At 44.1% G+C, this 21,247-nt stretch overlaps 1 protein-coding gene across 1 annotated transcript in view; it reads left to right on the plus strand.

Moving 5' to 3' along the window:
- Window positions 1–21,247, plus strand: part of LOC124717135 — a 146,587-nt gene that overhangs the window by 38,998 nt on the left and 86,342 nt on the right. The window contains exon 2 of the mRNA XM_047243875.1: window positions 10,014–10,407. Coding sequence (XP_047099831.1) covers window positions 10,029–10,407 — 379 coding nt within the window. The 5' untranslated portion in view covers window positions 10,014–10,028. The remainder of the gene's footprint in view (window positions 1–10,013; window positions 10,408–21,247) is intronic.

Raw genomic sequence — 21,247 nt, forward strand, 5'->3', positions numbered from 1 at the left:
ATCTTTCGAATCATATTGTTTCATTTGGTTAAATCACCTATGCCTGGGTTTCAGGCAGGACCCACGTTTTGTTCAATGCTGAGATGCTATTCCAATACCGTTGGAGAGCCTCTGCAATGCTGTTTTAGTTTAGGAGGAATATGAAGTTGACTGAGGTGGGAATGAGAATTTGGATTGAGGAGAATGTTGTGCTAGGGCAGTCGGTGCATTTGTGCAAAACCAGTGTGCCTCGTATGTGCCAGTCTGATGGAGTGGACCCAAAGTAGTCTAGTGTGGCATTTGGTTTAACAACGTGTATTAACTGGGACAGTAAAACACTAAGAATAAACATTGCCCCAGCAGCCTCTAAGTAGTATTGCTGCATGGCGCTATATACAGGCTGCTTCACTATTACAGGTACAAACAAAAGTGATGAGTAGAGGGAAATTAACCTAACAAGTAATCCTAATAAACGTAAGTGTAGAATCCGACAGCTATGTTGCACAAGTGTAGCTGTGCCAGTGTTACAACACTGTTACTGTGTAAGGCTACATTAATTTCAAAACGCCACAAGTGATGCATAAATTACAATGTGATAAATTGCCCTCATTTTGATTTTATCATCATTCCGGAAGATCAAGTACTCTTAAACAGTGTTTCACCACCAAGTCTATCAATTCTGGTTTCTCAATACCGTGGCCTCCCAGCTCCACTGACTTCAACCGATTGGATTTTTTTGTGTGGAAGCTTGTAAAAACTTTTAATTTATTCCCATTGTGTTGACAGTGTAAGAGAACTCCGGGAACAAAAAGTGGATGGTTCTCAGTGTTCAGAACAAGCCTGGGATCTTTGACCATGTATGGGCATGGATCTGGTGACGTTTTGAATCCAGTCTTTGTTTGAAGAGTGGCCATTTGGAACACTTGTTGTGATGTGTTTTTTCTCAAGTGTGTATCAGCAGTTTGGATCCTTTGGCAACTCTGTAATAATGTGTCATGTACTGTTTTGTAGTACCTTGTGTTGGGCGAACCATTGGTTTCCAGACCTATGTTTATCAGGATTATTTACTTGTTTAATTGTTGTTCACTTGCACCTTTCGTTTGTGGCTATAATAGTGAAACAGACTGTACACCATATACACAGCACAGCACACGAGACAGGAAGTAAAGAGTTGGGCAAGGGAGCCCACAGGGGCTCGGCATTCATTTTCCGGGTACGGGCTTGGCGACGCCGGGGTTCCTGAGCTGGGGACTGGTAAGCGCCGCCAGTCCTCTGTCACCATAAGCTCTGGGCACGCTTCAGCGACCACCGTGCGGCGCGGTGGTGGAACATTGTGTGTCTCAGGGAATGGGGATCTTGGCTTGACTGCCCAGATTGCGAGGATGGAGTAAACCTCTATGAACAACCCCTCCATCTCAAGGTGTGCTGCACTCTGATGAGATGGATGGCTGTCGAGGTGGAACAGTCGTTAGCGGGCAACCTCTGGGGACCTGCCGCACCTCAGTTGTATCAGGCTTACCTAGGCACGCGGAGCTCTGTCTAGGTCGACTTCTAGTTCCCTAGCTGCTTGTGGGACCGAGATGGATCCTCCAAACTCTTCTTTGCCTCCTCCCAGCAGAAAGGGTGGGCCGCTGGTAGGTTCCAATACCCGCTCCAACAACAGGGCACATGTAGCCAGTCCTCCAGAGTCAGCGCCGAAATCTTAAGAGTCTCATAACAAGTAACAGAACACGTGCTGCCGGTCAGAATGTGTTTTTAATTGTTAAAAGGAAATAGAGCAGCTTTGAGAAAGTTTCCCCTTTCTATATTCAAAAAGGGCTCGAGGGCATTTCTGGTGGTTTAAAATCATTTAGGCGATTGCGTAGTGGGGCACTGTTGGTGGAAACCACTAGCTCCCAGCAAGCTAAGACTCTCCAGAACGCACACTCCCTTGGGGAATATACCATCGAAACTGAGCTGCACACCATCTTGAATTACAGCAAAGGTATTGTAACGTGCAGGGATCTGGTGGACATTCCCCAAGAGGAACTAAAAGATGAGTGGGCGCCAGTAGGAGTAGTTGACGTGCAAAATATCATGAGGAGGGTGGATGGGGTTCTTGTGAAGTCCAACTCCTTTATCCTGACATTTAATAGCACAAAACCCCCGGAGTATATTAAGGCAGGATTCCTTCACTTAAGTGTGTGGCCTTATATCCCCAACCCAATGCAGTGTTTCAAATGCCAACGCTTTGGGCATACTACTCTTGGGTGTCGTGGAGAAGCTACTTGTGGCAAGTGTGGTCAGGCCGCCCATGAAGGAGTCCGTTGTTTGTCTCCAATGAAGTGTGTGAATTGCTCTGGGCCTCAACCCGTCTGGAGTTGAGACTGCACTGTGTATCTGGAAGAACGGAAGGTACAGGAGCTTAAGACAATCAAACGCATCCCCTATACTGAGGCCAAAAAGCTCTATAAAGCCATGCTGCCCCTGTGTTTTGCTACCTCCTTCACTTCCATTGTTAAACAGCCCACACGGAAAATTGATGCTGCTACACAAACAGAGGCTGTTAGTGTCGGCACTACTACCTGCATGTGTCCCTGCAATTGTGCTGCTGCGGTCACTTCTGAGCCTGTCCCTCCCCCAAGAACTTCAGACAAAGCTGTGGTTGCTGACATTGTCAAGCTCCCTGCCCCTCCAAAGGTTCTGTCTGGTACAGTGTTCAATGTTGCCACACCCGCAACTGCAGTTGTGTTTATAAAATCTACCCGTGGGAAAAAATCCAAGGCAAGACGTCAAACGCTGGTGGAATCGGGCAGAAAACAACCTGACAATGTCAACATTGATCTCTCTGACATCTCTGTCGATTCTTCTATGGAGCTTGATGTCAGATTGGGGCAACTATCTCACCCCAAAATGGAGCCCCCACCCATTGTGGGCTCCCCTCCCCGTCAATGAGTCCGGATGAAGCTTTTACCCCCCCTGATAGATGGCTCCCATTATACAGTGGAACATGAATGGATTCAGGACACACACGGAGGAACTGAAACTCCTAGTGCAGCATCGCCCTCTCTGCTTGTGTTTGCAGGAAACACACTTCAAAGCATCCAATGCCCCTGCACTACAGGGTTATACCTTATATCGCAAGGGTGACCTGACTGGGGAAAGAGCCAAAGGAGGGGTTGCTATGTTCGTCAATAATGGGCACCACTCCTCTGCTCTTCCCGTGGATACTGACCTGCTAGCAGTTGCAGTTTCTGCACGTCAGAGGCTTACAGTTTGCTGTCTTTATTTGCCTCCGTTGGATGCAGTAGACTCTGCGGCTCTCACTGATCTTATTGCCCAACTCCCCCGACCATTTCTCCTCCTGGGGGACTTCAATACCCACCATGTCCTGTGGGGCTCAACATTTACTTGCCCTCGGGGTCGAGTTTTTGAGAACCTCATGACATCTTGCGAGCTGTGCATCCTCTATTCTGGTGCTCCGACTCATTTTTGCACTGCTACTGAGTCTTTCTCCGCCATCGACCTCTCATTTTGCTCTCCAGCCCTCACCGACTCTGTTCACTGGGAGGTCATTAATGGCCTTCATTCCAGTGACCACTTCCCGATCCTCCTTCAGCTAATTGATGGTGAGTTGCTGGAACAGAAGCCACAAACGTGGATGATTGGCAAGGCAAACTGGACACTGTTTGGCCAGTTGGCTGTGTTTGAACACCATCACAGCGTCCAGGAATGGGTGGATCACATCACTTGTGTGATCCATCACGCTGCTGATCTCTCCATCCCACAGTCCTTCGGCCCTCTCCGGAGGCGACCTGTTCCTTGGTGGACAGAAGAATGCCGTTTAACTATCCGGGACAGGTGTGCGACTCTTAGACGGTTTAAATGCCGCCCGACAGTGGACAACCTCTCCATCTTTCGAATCAGAGCCAATGCTCACCGTGTCATTAAAGAGAGCAAACAGCGGTCATGGCATGAGTTCCTGAACTCTATGAATTGTTCCACTTGTTCTTCAAAAGTGTGGGAAGCCATCCGGAGGATTTCTGGTAAATGCAGCCGTTTACCAATAGCTGCAGTCCTGAACCAGCCTCCAAACAACACCCAGAGACATTGCTCAGACGCTGGCAGAGCATTTTGCACAAACTACTGCCGCTGCAAACCAGGATCCAGCATTTTGTCGCTACCGTGTGACTGTCGAGAGAGGACACTTGGACTTTCGGTCGAACAGTTCTGAGGCCTAAAACTCCCCTTTCTCCATGTGGGAACTCGAATCGGCACTTACTGGGACTTCTGACACTGCAGCAGGTCACGACTGCATCTGGTACTCCATGCTTTGACATCTGCCAGCGACGTCAAAGGAAATCCTCCTCGAATGTTTTAATCTCGTATGGCAGACAGGAGTGTTCCCCACCTCGTGGAGGGAGGCAATTCTCATCCCTCTCCTCAAACCAGGAATGGACCGCACATGTCCCAGTAGTTATTGGAGTATCACCTTGACGAGCTGTGTTGGAAAGACCCTGGAACAGATGGTTAACCATCGTCTGGTTTGGCTGTTAGTGACCATTCAGCTCCTTAGCCACTCTCAGTGTGGTTTCTGACAATTTCGGTCCACGGTCGACAACCTCACCCTCCTAGAGGCGGCTATTCAGCAGGCTTTCCTCCATCAGCATCACTGTATTGGCATCTTCTGTGATATCAGTAAGGCATATGATACTACTTGGAGACACTGTATTCTTGCACACTTGCATCAATGGGGCTTTCGTGGCCTCCTCCCCATTTTCATTCGGTCTTTCCTGTCTCAGCGGTTTTTTCGGACCCGAGTTGGTAATGCACTGTCTGATCGATTTGAGCAGGAGAATGGTGTCCCCAGGGTAGTGTTTTAAGTGTTACCCTCTTTGCCATAGGCATCAACAGTATAACTTCTACAGTGAGGAGTCCAGTACAGTGCTGCTTATTTGTGGACGACTTTGCTGTTCCTCCTCCAGTGTTGCCAGTGAGCCGTCAGTTGCAGCTAACAGTGCGGCGGTTAGAGGAGTGGGCTGCCAAGACGGGTTTCCGGTTTTCTGCCGATAAGTATGTTTGTGTTCATTTTAATCATTCTCGTTGTCTTTTTAATTCACCTGTCTTGCATATGGAGGACACTTTCCTACATTTTAGAGACACAGTGCGGTTTCGGGGCCTAATTTTTGACTCCAGGTTGTCATGGCTGCCACACCTACGAGACTTGAAAGCCAGAACCCTGAAGGCACTGAACATTCTCAAGTGCCTCAGCCACAGGTCTTGGGGAGTGGACAGGGCATGTCTCCTCCAGTTCTATCAGGCATTTGTGCATTCACGGCTGGACTATAGGTGCACAGTGTATGGGTCAGCAAGGCAGTCTTATTTGCGGATCCTTGTCGCTGTCCACCATGCAGGGATTCAGCTGGCCACAGGTGCTTTTCGGACCAGTCCCATACCCAGCCTCTGTGCTGAAGCCAGGGAACTGCCACTTACTGTCCGGCGGCAGCTCTTACTGGTGCGCCAGGCTTGTAAATTTCTTGCAGCTCCAACCTCGCCTGCTCACCATATTGTTGCTCATCCACCTCTGGACCACATTTTTTTCCACCATCCCCAGGCTACGAAGCCGTTTGGGATCCATGTGCAACGTGTGCTAAAGTCCCTCAGTGTGGACTCTGGACGACCCCAAATCCAGGGTTTTAACTGCCTGCCATCCTGGTTACTGGAGAGGCCCAGAGTAATTTTAGATTTGGTGCAGTACAAGAGAGATAGCACTCTTGCCACCATTTTTAATGCAACATTTTATCTGAGCACCACAACTATGTAGCTGTTTTTACGGATGGGTCAAAACAGGGGGATTCCGTTGGTTGCTCTGTTGTTTTTCTGGATCGTGACCTCAAGGTTCGACTGCCTCAGACTTTTACTGTCATCGATGCAGAATTGTCTGCGATCTTGCGGGCACTGGAGCAGATGAGATGTTCATCCTGTCCTAAATTTCTTGTCTGTTCTGATTCACTAAGTGCCGTTCACTCATTGCAACATTTGTATCCAGCAGATAAAATTGTCCAGACCACCCAGGATGCCCTCCTCCAACTACAGCGACTGGGGAAGGTGGTGGCTTTGTGCTGGGTTCCGGGGCACATCGGCATTGCTGGGAATGAAAGGTTACATCTTGCAGCCATGGAGGCGTGTCTCAATCCACAAGTATTTCAGTGTGCTGTCCCCTGCATGCACTCACCTTGCTGTTGAGCTCAAGAGTCATGCATCAGTGGGAGGATGAGTGACTGTAAATGACTGACAATAAGCTCCATTTAGTCGTGCTCACAACGCGTGTGTGGTGTACTTCCTTCCAGCCCCTTAGACAGGATGAGACTCTCCTCACTCAGCTTCAGATAGGCCACAGTCCTATGACGGATGGCTTTCTACTCCGGTGAGAGGACCCTCCAATGTGTGGTGCTTGTGGCATCCAGGTCACTTTGCGCCACGTTTTATTGGATTGTGTTTTATTTTCTGACCAGCAGGCCGTGGCTGACTTGCCAACAGATCTGCCATCTCTTATAGGAAACACTCGAACAAATATGGTTGAAGTTTTATAGTTCTGTGATTTGTCAAAATTTTTTACAAAGATTTTAGGGAGAGGGTCTTAATTTGCTCACTGTGTGACAAGCTCGCCCATATTTTTTGTAAGTGGCCAGCCAATGACAATTTCCTGTGGCATTCTTGCTGCTATGTTTTCATTTTCCTTACGTTTTACTTTCTTATGTAGCATTTTGCTTCTTTTCCTGCTTTCTTTGTGATTCGTTTGTTTTAATGTGTGTCAGGGCGCTGATGACCTCTACGTTGAGTGCCCATATGCCCCAGCGCACACACACACACACACACACACACACACACACACACACACACACACTTGGGCAAGGGAGACATGACAAACAAATGTTTACTTACATTTTGGTGTCTATTGCTGGTACTGACTGTGTTAGAGACTGACTGAGAATAATGAAATTTATTTTCAATTTTGGAATCTTTCCAACATTAGCTGAGTTAGTTGTGAAGATATTACCTATTGGTGACACATGAAAATTTGTCCCAGACTCAAACCTGTATTTCCCACTTTTCATGAGTGGTTTCCTTAACCACTTCAGCTATCTGAGCATGATGCCAACAGCAGCCCAGATCTCCATTTGTTCTGCTGTCTATTCCCCCCTTCTGTTCACACTATAGTATCATGAGTCCTGCACAGGGTGAAACACCGTTTTCTTTCATTATTGCCTTGCTGTGGCATGAAATACAGCACTGTAGTGTCTGAGAGACTGCACTGACAATCAGCAGCTACATTCAATTAAGGATGAACTCGCAGATTGTGATTATGGTTTTGCATCAGCTGTGGAGTATTTCAGAGCAAATGAAAATTTGTGCCAGACTAAGACTCGAACCCAGATTTCCCACTTGTTGCGAGCTGTCACCTTAACCACTTCAGCTGTCCGAGCACACTTCTGGGATCAACTCAAACCTTCCTATGTTATACTGTCTACAACCCCATTATTTACGACTTCGCTTGAATTCCCACCACAGGGTTTCAAGGAGACAAATGTATTCAACATTAGTATTACGATTGATACTTAGCCTATGAGCAATAAGATCGTAAACAGTGTGACATGTGCAAGTTTGGGTTAGTCATGGAAGCGTGCTGGGACAGCTGAAGTGGTCAAGGCAGCCACTCAAGTCAAGTAAGAAATTGGGATTTCAGTCCTGGCCCAGCACAAATTTTTGTGTCACCAGTAGGTAACATCTTAATATCTAATACAGCTAATAAATTTTATAGATTTAGAGCACCTACAAGACCATCACCAACGTATTACTTCAGACATTGTTAAAACTAAGTATTACAAGCATCGAGGAGCAAGAATGTTGGTGGTAATACAAATGTTGAATATGTGTGTCTCCTTGAAACCATGTGGTGGGAATCCAGATAAAGTTGCTAACGATGGGGTCATAGACGGTATGACATATGGAAGTTTGGGTCATTCTTGAAAGCGTACTCAGAAAGCCAAAGTGGTTAAGACAACCACTCACGACAAGCAGAAAATTGGGGTTCGAGTCATGTCCAGCACAAATTTTCATGTCTCATCAGTCGATAATATCTTAATACCTAAAGCATCTGTCAGAAAGATTCCACAGTTGTGAATAAATTTTATAAATTTAGTATGGCTGCGAGATCACCAGCATTGTCTGTTTTTTCAGACATTGTTAAAAATAAAAATAAAAAAAATGACCAAAAATAAGCCACATTGCTACAGTTCTAACTCGGCCTGGGAGTGTATCATTTCCAAGACATTTTCACAGAATGGTCTCATGTTTCATATTCCATACGTATAGCACAACAGTATCTACTGGTTTTTCTTTACTATGATTTTCATTAAAGTAACAGCCAGCTAAAATGTTTTTCACACTTGTAATATTGATCTACACACTGCAAACCCACACTGCATATATCTGAAAAAACACGAGAAAAAATCTGCCCATCAACTCTTAACCCTTTCAGATCCTCTGGCTACAATTGTGTACATTAACTTTGACTGTGTCTTAACTGCAACAGATGTACTTTTTCCTGATGGAAACATGAGGTACACATTTGTTAATGTTCATCCTCTTCATCATCCACAAGTGTTGCCAACTGTTGGACATCACCGTGAAAACATCAGCAAGTCAATGTAGCAATGTGCAGCAGCTCGTGGCCGACATACATGGAGGTGGTTGGTTCACTATATCCCTCACTATAATTGAATATTGTTATTGTTGTTTTGTGTGGTGGTTATCAAATGGTCATTTTACTGTTCATCACAATAGAGGACATTTCATAATTAGTTATTTTAACCCATAAAGTGAAGCGAAGTGTACAGAGTATGTTTTGAAAATGAGTGCATATTTTTGGATAAATCTTGTGTGTAAAATGATTAAAAAATCACCTAAGATCATTACCTTATAAATAAAAATTTTCTTTCTTCCAGAAAAAAATTCAGCTCTGAAAAGGTTAAGAGAGACACCCAGTGCACTGGCCTTCTGTTAGCTCTATGACTGAACAGTGTTGCCCATGTAGATGATGCGCATTAGTAGGGGCCACTATTTAAGAACATTCATTTATTTATTTTGTGAGTAAAACGTACTTTTGTAGCTTCGGTTGCCAAAGAGTGACTGCGAACAGCACTGCTGACGGTGACTCGTGCATCGGATGGCTCGTCAGGCTCGGTGACCACCTTGCTGCTATTCGAGAAGAATAGGCTTCTTGCTGCCAGGGAGTTTGTCCCTCTCCATTCTCCCACCATCATACAATACAAACGTGACACCACACATCCAGTACATTCACCTTAGTTAACACATACTGTTAGAACACAACTCTCATACATCATAGGAAAGGAGTCATTGTGTGTGTAACAAGAAGAGCCTTTCTGATTACTTCACTGAACCTACCCCTAGGGCCCCCCAGCAATACCCTATGGTTTTTCCCTCCTCCCCTCCCTTCCCCCCCTTTTCTTTTGTTGTAAATAACTACTTATTTATTAAATGCTGATTGTTTTGATGATTCAGTGTTAAAGTGCCAGACTGCACATCCAAAAGTCAGGGGTTCAGTTCATAGTCAGTCATAGGATTTTTACCTGTCATTTGTCACATCTTTCACCCCCTGGCAATGTTTGTTAATGAGAGAAACAGCAAGTTTCATTCTGGTTCAGAGTCCGTATTATACTGTAGGTCCCCTCTGGGTAAGTCAGTTCGAAGTTTGGAGGAAGGCAGTAGCATATCACCTCAAACAGGACTGTGTCTAGTAGAGCACTGTGCTGTTCAAACTAACCTGCAGTTCAGTGGCAGCTTTAACTTAACATCAGGATTGTGATACTCTTTAAATGTGACACACTATAACTAATGTTTCCCGATTTGCGATCAAATCGTAATGGTTTCACTTTCAGGTAACTGTTGTGGTTTCTAGCACATATAAAATCTTATCCTCACTGTACTCCTTTCCAGGATACTAATAAAATTTTGCATTTCCTCGTGCTCAGCCAGTTTGAGTGACAATGGCGTCTGCAGAGAGTGGTGCGGACGAAGATGAGGAGCGGCGCATCATGTCGCTGCTTCTCGGTCCGGGAAAGATGGAACGCGACCGGGGCGCTGTCGAGCTGCAGCGCCTGCTCAACTCCGGACCCGGGGACGGTGGGGGTGGGGGCGTGCACCTCCGCCTCGGCCCACAGCTGCTGGCCAGCGCGGGCTCACTGATCCCCACCTCGGTCGCCTCTCCATGCGAGGCTCGACTGGGCGCCCTGGTCGGTGCCAAGGTTCTCGTCCCCCACCTCCACCCAAATGAGAATCGGTGTGAGGCCGAGCTGGCAGAGGCGGCCCGGGATGTGGCACTTCGGACACTCGATGACCCAGAAACTAGGGTGCGGGTGGCAGCCGGTGAGTGTGAACACTTGTCACGTAAGTTTTGTACTGGGCACAACCCACAGTTCAAATCTCCGAGGCAGAACTGACACAAAATGTAGGTTAAAAGCCAGCCGGTGTGGCCGTGCGGTTCTAGGCACTTCAATCTGGAACCGCGTGACTGCTATGGTCGCAGGTTCAAATCCTGCCTCGGGCATGGATGTGTGTGGTGTCATTAGGTTAGTTAGGTTTAAGTAGTTTTAAGTTCTAGGGGACTGATGACCACAGATCTTGAGTCCCATAGTGCTCAGAGCCATTTTTTGTAGGTTAAAATGTCTTTTTCAATAATGAGAATATAAGGAAAAATACAGATTCCTACTAACTGTATAGAAAATGTGACTGTCAAGTGAACGAAAGCAGTAATCTGGAAAAGGCAGGGAAGGGGATGGGATAGCAGGGTAAGTTTGAGGGGAGAGAATAGCACCGTCTGGCAGTGTGTGCAGGGACCAGATGGAGGCATGACAGTACAGTCACAGCATCAGGAGGTGGTGGGGCAGGGAGGCACAGGGCGGAGGGGGAAGTGGAAAAGAAGAGGAGCAGTTTAGGGGAAAGTTTGGCAAATGCACTGGCAGAGGGTGCCACACAGTAAGGGTTGGGACATGAAAAGGAAAAAGAGGGTGGAAACAGTTGGGTGGAGGGTTTGGGGACTGTAGGTGAGGCAGAGATAATTTCTGGAGTGGAGAACATGTTGTAAGGGTAACTCCCATCTGCATAGGTCAGAAAAGCTGGAATGAAAATGAGAATCCAAATAGCCTAGATTGTGAAGCAGTCATTAAAATGAAGTGCATTATGTTTAGGTGCATGTTGTGCCACAGGGTGTTCTATGTTACTCTTGGCCAGTCTGGCAGTGGCCATTCATCTTAGTGGACAGCTGGCTGGTAGTCATCACAACATAAACACAACTGTGCAGTGGTTGCATCAGAGCTGGTATGCAACACGCCTGTTGTCACTTGTAGCCCGGCCTCTGCATAAGATAAGCCGGTGACAGGACTGGAATAGGAAGTGCTGGGTGGTTGGATTGGGCAGGTCTTTCATCTGGGTCTTCCACAGAGATGTAATCCTGTGCAAATGGACTGTGATTGGGAATGGCATAGGGATGGAAGAGGATGTTGTGGAAGTTGGTTGGGCAACAGAACACCATTTTAGGAGGGGTGGGAAGGATTTGGGGTAGGAAGTCCTTAATTTCAAGACATGATGATAGGTGATCAAAGCCCTGATGAAGTATTTTGTTCAGCTGTTGTGGTATTGGGTGATGATGGGGCACTCCTTTGTAGCTGGTTCTAGGGGGGTGGTGGGAGGGTTGGAGGTGTGTGGAGAAATGGCACGGGAGATCTGTTTGCAGAATGAGTCTGGGGGATTGTATCTCTCTGTGAAAGTCGTGCTGAGACCTTCATCATACTGGGCAAAGGAGTTTTTGTCACTGCAAATATGCCATCCACAGGTGGCCATGCTGTACGGGAGGGATTTTTTTGTGTGGAAGGGATGACAGCTATCAAAACGAAGGTACTGTTGGTACTTGGTGGGTTTAATGTGGACAGAGGTATGGATGGAGCTATCGTAATGTATGAGGTGTGTTTAAAAAGTGGAAAACCTTCTACTTTCCCACATAAGCCGATGAAATGTGGGAGACATTCTTCGGTGGACATTTGGTGGGGGACATTCGTGCAGTCGTGCATTTTTTCTCCAACAGCAGAAAGCATCAGTCATTTGTTGGCCTAAGAATGATGACATGTAGTGAGTGCTTGTTGAATTCCAGTAAGTTGTAAAATGATGGAAAAAATTGAGCAGCAATATTGCATCAAAAGCTTGACAGTATCCAGTTTCAGTATCCAAGTGGAAACCATTTGCTAAATTCAACAGGATTTTGCGAACGATGCTGTGAGCAAATCGTCAATAAACGACTGGTAAAACTTACGAAGATGACCACGTATTGGTGGACTGAGAATGGTGTTCCAGTAGACCCTCAACAAGCTGGAATGACAATATCATTGAGCAACTGCAGACTTCGATAGTGGAAGACCATTACATCACAGTACATGAGAACTTGGAATGGGACAGGGGTGAGCATAGGACCTATACATTCAATTTCGACCAACAATCTGTGTATGAAGATAGTGTCTGCAGAATTTGTACTGAAACTGCTGTCAGTGGATCAGAAACAACGTCATCAGGAAATCGCACAAGACCTACTGGAGAATGCAAGTAGTAACACCGAGTTTCTGAATACTGTGATCACAGGTGATGAGATGTGAGTTCATGTGTGTGACACTAAAACCGAGATGATGTCATCACAGTGGACATATCCAACATCCTCATGGCCAGAAGGGGAGCACTGCAGGTTATAAAAACTCTGTACTCTCCCAGATCGGATCAGAAATATGAATTCCTGTTTCAATAAACCACTAATAATGTCATCTTTCCAAATGTCATACACTTACTTGAAAATTCATAGTGCTGTTTAATTGCTATTATTTTAGCACATGAATCAACAAACTGGAAAAAGAGTGTGCTGTATGGTTGGTAAGATCAGATACTTCGCTACAGTAATGTTGTCACAAAGACCTTTTTGTAGATTCAACCATGCTCATTCTGCTCAAGGAACTCCTAAGGTAGTTTTCATGAACCAGAGCTAATTAGTATAATTAGAGGTTATTTATTACTGTAGCTTTTTGTATTTCTTTAGAAATGAGAGGGTAGAGTGATGGTACAGTCAGGAAACGCGTGACCGCTATGGTCGCAGGTTCGAATCCTGCCTCGGGCATCGCTGTGTGTGATGTCCTTAGGTTAGTTAGGTTTAAGTAGTTCTAAGTTCTAGGGACTGATGACATCACAAGTTAAGTCCCATAGTGCTCAGAGCCATTTGAACCTTTTGATAGAGTGATAGACTTTTAGTACGAAATATTATGTTTACATATGGTGAAAAAAATTACAGTTGAAAAAATTAGTCTTGAATGAAATATAATGTTGTAACAGCGATGATCCAGATGTATCAAGTGATTCAGCCATAAAAACATATCACAGATTATAGTTCTGATACTATATCAAATAATACGAAACAAAGATGGTATCAATCTGTTCATTTTGCTAAGCTGGTACGTGTTACCTTAAAAGGTCCACAATGTTGTCAAGGTTATGTTGTTAATTTTCTTCCACTGTCTTGGGGTAGTGCATCATCACCTTCACAGTACTGTGCTGCACAAACGACCGGATCTGTGGGAACAAAAACTTGGCAACTCCTTCATTATTATTGCTCGCAGAGTCAAAACACAGGGTGCACAGACAGGCTTCTTGTGTGCCATCTTATCTCCTATGATCATGGCAGATGAATCACTAACACTACAACCTGCTAGTATACGCGTAACCCTCATACCACTGAACACTGTGCTTAAAGGTGTTGCACACCAGCCCCCCCCTCCCTCCTCCCCCAGCAATGTGGTTGCAACAAGTGGCATTTTTTATTGCTCATTATATGACCCAAGTAGTCTAGTTTTCTTCTCTGGATGGTACTGAAAATTTCTAAATCTTTGTTCATGCTCAACACAACTGTCACATTTATGACTTTATACATGCAAGGTATCCTTAATATCCTTTGATACATCTACATTTCAGATACCTCCAATTTCTTATCCAATAGTGTGGTAAGTGTCCAAGACTCAAATGCACAGAGTGGGATAATGAATACACAGCATCAAAGTGACTAAGTGCGGAGTGTAATACTGATGCCGTGGTTCGCCAGAACTTTCTTCATTTTGTTGAAAGAACTTCTGGCCTCTTTAGTTCTGCAGTGAATTTCTTGAGCAAAATCCCTGTTGTCATTGATTTGACACCTCAAATACTTATGCAATGGAACCCGTATGATCTTATCATTATTGAGTGCAAGAGTGACCTGGTATGTCTTCTTGCATTTAAAAGTAATCCCATGGTATTGTTCTCTACAGTAACAGTATTTTGTAGTTCTTGCATATTTTCCACTCCAAGGTTGCAAATAAGACATTGATCAGCATATCTGATGGTGCAGATGACAGCTTCATTAAGCACTACTCTCTTATATTTTATATCAGGAGCTCTTTGAAAATCTTTTCAGAATAAATGTTTGAAAAGTAATGGGGAGAGTATGCAGCCCTGATGAACTCTTTCCATAATCAGACATTCTTCTGAGAGAAAATACCTACCTCAGTATATAGAGCTACTCCATTCAGTGGCATTGCATCATGCAGTGATCACAGAAAAACTTCGCGTGCTGAAGAAAATAGTGGAAGAGGAACTAAACATACAGAGTGAAGAGTACATTAGAATAGACTGTTACTTCAAATAACAAGACCATGGTCATGAAAGGAACTGTTGAAAATAAGGTGGCATTAAATGACATTGTTTAAAACACACACACACACACACACACACACACATGCATAGAAACACCTGAAATATAACACAGCACTCCTAACGATTGAAACACATTCCTTCTTCAGGGAGGACAGCGTAATAGCAAATAGTGTTTTACTGGTTTCAAACCAAAAGGTTCATCTTCACATTTATTTAATTTAGTGTGTGCCAGCATGAGTAAGTGAAATCATAAATAGAAACAACCATGTGAGGATGAACCTGCCAATTCAAAACCAGGAACGCCACTGTTTGCTTGTAATAAATAGTTTTATGAATAGTGGCTGGCTGCGGTTTTTTACTTTTTTAACCTGTAGTTTCACACAGCCACATTCTCTCTATGACAGTTTTTGATAAAGTATAATAAAGGTAGCTCAAAGGCACACCCCCCATGCCCCCCACCTCCTCCCCTCATAGTAGATAGGTTGGATTGAAATGAAGTTTCCATTTTATTCCACTGTGCCACTGGCTGTATTTGTAGAAAACAATGACCAGAAACAATGCCAAGGTAAGTGCATTAACAAAGTATTTATGGTAGAGGTCCAATTGCCTAATTTGTTGTAAATCAAATAAGAGAGTTCTGCAGTGCAGGGAGCATGCAGTCTCTGTAAAGTCTGCCTTTTCACTGTTTGCTGCCACAGTGCCAGAATCCATTTACTTATCCCATCCCACTGCAACTGAACTAGTACTCTCTTTGCAGGGATCTCGATGTTGACAAGATGTGAAATTCTCAGCCCAGTTCTGTTTTCTCCATTTGTTTGTTTGTTTACCATTGGTATTAAACTCTCCTTGGGGTTCACTAATGATTTATGAGTGTGTGTGGCATTTAGAAAAATGAGAGGAAGAGTGTTGTGCGTGCGTGCGTGCGTGCGTGTGTGTGTGTGTGTGTGTGTGTGTGTGTGTGTGTGTGTGTGTGTGTGTGTGAGCGAGAGAGAGAGAGAGAGAGAGAGAGAGAGAGAGAGAGAGAGAGAGAGAGAGGGAGGCGGGGGGGGGGGGGGAGGGGAAGAGAAAGGGTGTCAAAGATGGATACTGGAGAGGGAATGACAGATGATAGATGGAAGACAGTAGGGGATGGAGAGAAAGGAGAGTAGGAGAGAGAGTGCAATGAAAACATAGCAGTGAGATGAATGAAGAAAGTGGAGTGTTGAAGAGAATGTGGAGAAGGAGTTAAGGGAAGTGGGAAAGAGAAGTAAGGGGAAGTGCAGTAAGTGAATTGCAGGAGGGGGGAAGGGGGGGGGGGATGGAGGAAGAGAAGTGTGGGAAGAGGGAGAGGAAAGGGGAGACTAGGAAAGGCAGTGGGAATAGGGAGGGGTTGGATCAGGAGTGGGGAAGAGGAGAAATGGGAAAGAGAAATGGAAGAGTATGGGGAGAGCGAGAGAAGATAAAGAAAGTGGTAGGGATAAGAGTTGTGCAGCCTGACAGAGGGATACACAAAAAAACAGAATAAGATTACCGTGGGCAAAGCTTTTATAGTACGCATTTCTGGTGCTAGGCATGCATAGCACAACTCATTGCCAATACAGTGCTGCCTGTGTAGTTAACCTGGCTTGTGATGTTCATCTGCAGTGACTGTTTTTGCTAGCGCTGCTTTGTTCTTGTTTCATTTCTTATGATGGCAAGTTGAAGTGAACAATGTGCAGCTGTGAAATGTAGTTCTCTACTCAGTAAAAATGCCGCTGAAACTGTTTTAATATTGAAAAACCTCACCAAGATGATGCTATGGGGAAAAATAGAATGCACAAGTGATTTGCTCGATTTAAAAATGGCGACATGACAATTGATGGTGAACCTCGTTCTGGATGTCCGTCGGCTGCCCGAATCGATAAAAATATTTAAAAAAATTCGAGAGCTTGTGCTCACAGACTGTCAACAGTCATTTGATCAACTGTCAGAGATTAGCGGATTATCTTGGAGTTCGGGTCAGGAAATTTTAACACAAGATTTGGCAATGAAAAGGATTGCTGCCAAGTTTGTTACTCTGCACCTGCACAGACAGCCATCTCTGTTAGACAGTTTTTGGCTAAATATGGCATGGTTCCACTGCCCCACACACCTTATTCACCTGATCTGACTCTGTGTGACTTTTTCTTATTTCCACACATGACAATGGGCACAAAATGGCACTGATTTGACAACATTGAGGAAGTCGAGAAAAAAATGAGAGAGGAGCTGTCAGTCATTTCTAAAGTTGACTTCAAAAAATGTTTCAAACAGTGGAAGCACTGTATTAGTTGTAGTGGAGAGTATTTTGAAGGTGATAAAGTTATTTTGTAAACAATTTGAAATTACATAGCTTTTAAAAAATAATTGCAGTTTTTGTGACACCCACTCACATATTAACTTAAAGTAAGAGAATACAATTTTATTACTAATTTCTTAAGGTACACTTAATGTTGGAGGTGATGCCAGCTTAAAGTAGAGAATGTCATTTTATTACTTATTTCTTAAGGTACACTTAATGTTGGAGGTGATGCCAGAGAAGTGGGAGGGTGAAGTTAGAGAGAATGGGTGAGAAGGAGAGTTGTTGTTGTTGTGGTCTTCAGTCCTGAGACTGGTTTAATGCAGCTATCCATGCTACTCTATCCTGTGCCAGTTTCTTCATCTCCCAGTACCTACTGCAACCTACATCCTTCTGAATCTGCTTAGTGTATTCATCTCTTGGTCTCCCTCTACGATTTTTACCCTCCACGCTGCCCTCCAATACTAAATTGGTGATACCTTGATGCCTCAGAACATGTCCTACCAACCAATCCCTTCTTCTGGTCAAGTTGTGCCACAAACTCCTCTTCTCCCCAATACTATTCAACACTTCCTCATTAGTTATGTGATCTACCCATCTAATCTTCAGCATTCTTCTGTAGCACCACATTTCAAAAGCTTCTATTCTCTTCTTGTCCAAACTATTTACCGTCCATGTTTCACTTCCATACATGGCTGCACTCCATACAAATACTTTCAGAAATGACTTCCTGACACTTAAATCTATACTCGATGTTAACAAATTTCTCTTCCCCAGAAACGCTTTCCTTGCCATTGCCAGTCTACATTTTATATCCTCTCTACTTCGACCATCATGTCATTTTGCTCCCCAAATAGCAAAACTCCTTTACTACTTTAAGTGTCTCATTTCCTAATCTAATCCCCTCAGCATCACCCGATTTAATTCGACTGCATTCCATTATCCTCGTTTTGCTTTTGTTGATGTTCATCTTATATCCTCCTTTCAAGACGCCATCCATTCCATTCAACTGCTCTTCCAAGTCCTTTGCTGTCTCTGACAGAATTACAATGTCATCGGCGAACCTCAAAGTTTTTATTTCTTCTCCATGGATTTTAATACCTACTCCGAATTTTTCTTTCATTTCCTTTACTGCTTGCCCAATATATAGATTGAATAACATCGGGGAGAGGCTACAACCCTGTCTTACTCCCTTCCCAACAACTGCTTCCCTTTCATGTCCCTCGACTCTTATAACTGCCATCTGATTTCTGTACAAATTGTAAATAGCCTTCTGCTCCCTGTATTTTACCCCTGCCACCTTTAGAATTTGAAAGAGAGTATTCCAGTCAACATTGTCAAAAGCTTTCTCTAAGTCTACAAATGCTAGAAACATAGGTTTGCCTTTCCTTAATCTTTCTTCTAAGATAAGTCGTAAGGTCAGTATTGCCTCACGTGTTCCAGTATTTCTACGGAATCCAAACTGATCTTCCCCGAGGTTGGCTTCTACTAGTTTTTCCTTTCGTCTGTAAAGAATTTGTGTTAGTATTTTGCAGCTGTGGCTTATTAAACTGATTGTTCGGTAATTTTCACATCTGTCAACACCTGCTTTCTTTGGGATTGGAATTATTATATTCTTCTTGAAGTCTGAGGGTATTTTGCCTGTTTCGTACATCTTGCTCACCGGATGGTAGAGTTTTGTCAGGACTGGCTCTCCCAAGGCCGTCAATAGTTCCAATGGAATGTTGTCTACTCCCGGGGCCTTGTTTCGACTCAGGTCTTTCAGTGCTCTGTAAAACTCTTCACGCAGTATCTTATCTCCCATTTCATCTTCATCTACATCCTCTTCCATTTCCATAATATTGTCCTCAAGTACATTGCCCTTGTATAGAACCTCTACATACTCCTTCCACCTTTCTACTTTCCCTTCTTTGCTTAGAACTGGGTTTCCATCTGAGCTCTTGATGTTCATACAAGTGGTTCTCTTCTCTCCAAAGGTCTCTTTAATTTTCCTGTAGGCAGTATCTATCTTACCCCTAGTGAGATATGCCTCTACATCCTTACATTTGTCCTCTAGCCATCCCTGCTTAGCCATTTTGCACTTCCTGCCGATCTCATTTTTGAGACATTTGTGTTCCTTTTTGCCTGCTTCATTTACTGCATTTTTATATTTTCTCCTTTCATCAATTAAATTCAATATTTCTTCTGTTACCCAAGGATTTCTACTAGCCCTCATCTTTTTACCTACTTGATCCTCTGCTGCCTTCACTACTTCATCCCTCAAAGCTACCCATTCTTCTTCTACTGTATTTCTTTCCCCCATTCCTGTCAATTGTTCCCTTATGCTCTCCCTGAAACTCTGTACAACCTCTGGTTCTTTCAGTTTATCCAGGTCCCATCTCCTTAAGTTCCCATCTTTTTGCAGTTTCTTCAGTTTTAATCTACAGGTCATAACCAATAGATTGTGGTCAGAGTCCACATCTGCCCCTGGAAATGTCTTACAATTTAAAACCTGGTTCCTAAATCTCTGTCTTACCATTATATAATCTATCTGATACCTTTTAGTATCTCCAGGGTTCTTCCATGTGTACAACCTTCTTTCATGATTCTTAAACCAAGTGTTAGCTATGATGAAGTTGTGCTCTGTGCAGAATTCTACTAGGCGGCTTCCTCTTTCATTTCTTAGCCCCAATCCATATTCACCTACTAAGTTTCCTTCTCTCCCTTTTCCTACTACCGAATTCCAGTCAACCATGACTATTAAATTTTCATCACCCTTCACTACCTGAATAATTTCTTTTATTTCATCATACATTTCTTCAATTTCTTCGTCATCTGCAGAGCTAGTTGGCATATAAACTTGTACTACTGTAGTAGGTGTGGGCTTTGTATCTATCTTGGCCACAATAATGCGTTCACTATGCTGTTTGTAGTAGCTTACCCGCATTCCTATTTTCCTTTTCATTACTAAACCTACTCCTGCATTACCCCTATTTGATTTTGTGTTTATAACCCTGTAGTCACCTGACCAGAAGTCTTGTTCCTCCTGCCACCGAACTTCACTAATTCCCACTATATCTAACTTTAACCTATCCATTTCCCTTTTTAAATTTTCTAACCTACCTGCTCGATTAAGTGATCTAACATTCCACACTACGATCCGTAGAACGCCAGTTTTCTTTCTCCTGATAACGACATCCTCTTGAGTAGTCCCCGCCCGGAGATCCGAATGGGGGCCTATTTTACCTCCGGAACATTTTACTCAAGAGGACGCCATCATCATTTAATCATACAGTAAAGCTGCATGCCCTCGGAAAAATTACTGCCGTAGTTTCCCCTTGCTTTCAGCCGTTCGCAGTACCAGCACAGCAAGGCCGTTTTGGTTATTGTTACAAGGCCAGATCAGTCAATCGTCCTGACTGTTGCCCTTGCAACTACTGAAAAGGCTGCTGCCCCTCTTCAGGAACCACATGTTTGTCTGGCCTCTCAACAGATACCCCTCCGTTGTGGTTGCTCCTACAGTACGGCTATCTGTATCGCTGAGGCACACAAGCCTCCCCACCAACGGCAAGGTCCATGGTTCATGGGGGGAGGGAGAAGGAGAGGAAGAGAGAAATAGAGAATAGCATAAAATACACAGTCTTTGATGGTGGTGACACAGATTAATAGCAAATGGTCAGAATATAGTTTGTAGAACACATTGAGACTTGCAGATGTAACTGTGTACAACATAGCATACGAGGCGCATTCAATAAGTAATGCAAAACTTTTTTTTCTGAAAACAGGTTAGTTTTATCCAGGATAATACACCATACTGTTGTCCAGTCATTTGGCTATAAAATCCTATTTTTCAACATAGTCTCCATTCAATGCAACAGCCGTGTGCCACTTTACTGGCTAGGCCTGTACGCTCGTACAGTACTGTTCTACTGGTCGATGCTGGAGGCAACATCTTGTTGCATCAATAACCTCCCTATTGTCCATTTACTGCTTCCTGTGGTGTGCGCCCTACATTGGACCAAAGAGATGGAAGTTGGAAAGTGCCAGTTTCGAGCTGTAGGGTGGATGAGAAAGAACAGTCCAGTGAAGTTTTGCATTTTCTGTCAGGTATGCAGACTTCGGTGAGGCCTTGCATTCTCATAGAGAAGAAGTAGTTTTTTTGCATTTTTGTGGCAACAAACCCAATGAAGTCTTCTTCAGTTTCCTGTGGGTAGCACA

This window comes from Schistocerca piceifrons, chromosome 9, assembly GCF_021461385.2.
Source record: "Schistocerca piceifrons isolate TAMUIC-IGC-003096 chromosome 9, iqSchPice1.1, whole genome shotgun sequence".
NCBI lineage: Eukaryota > Metazoa > Arthropoda > Insecta > Orthoptera > Acrididae > Schistocerca > Schistocerca piceifrons.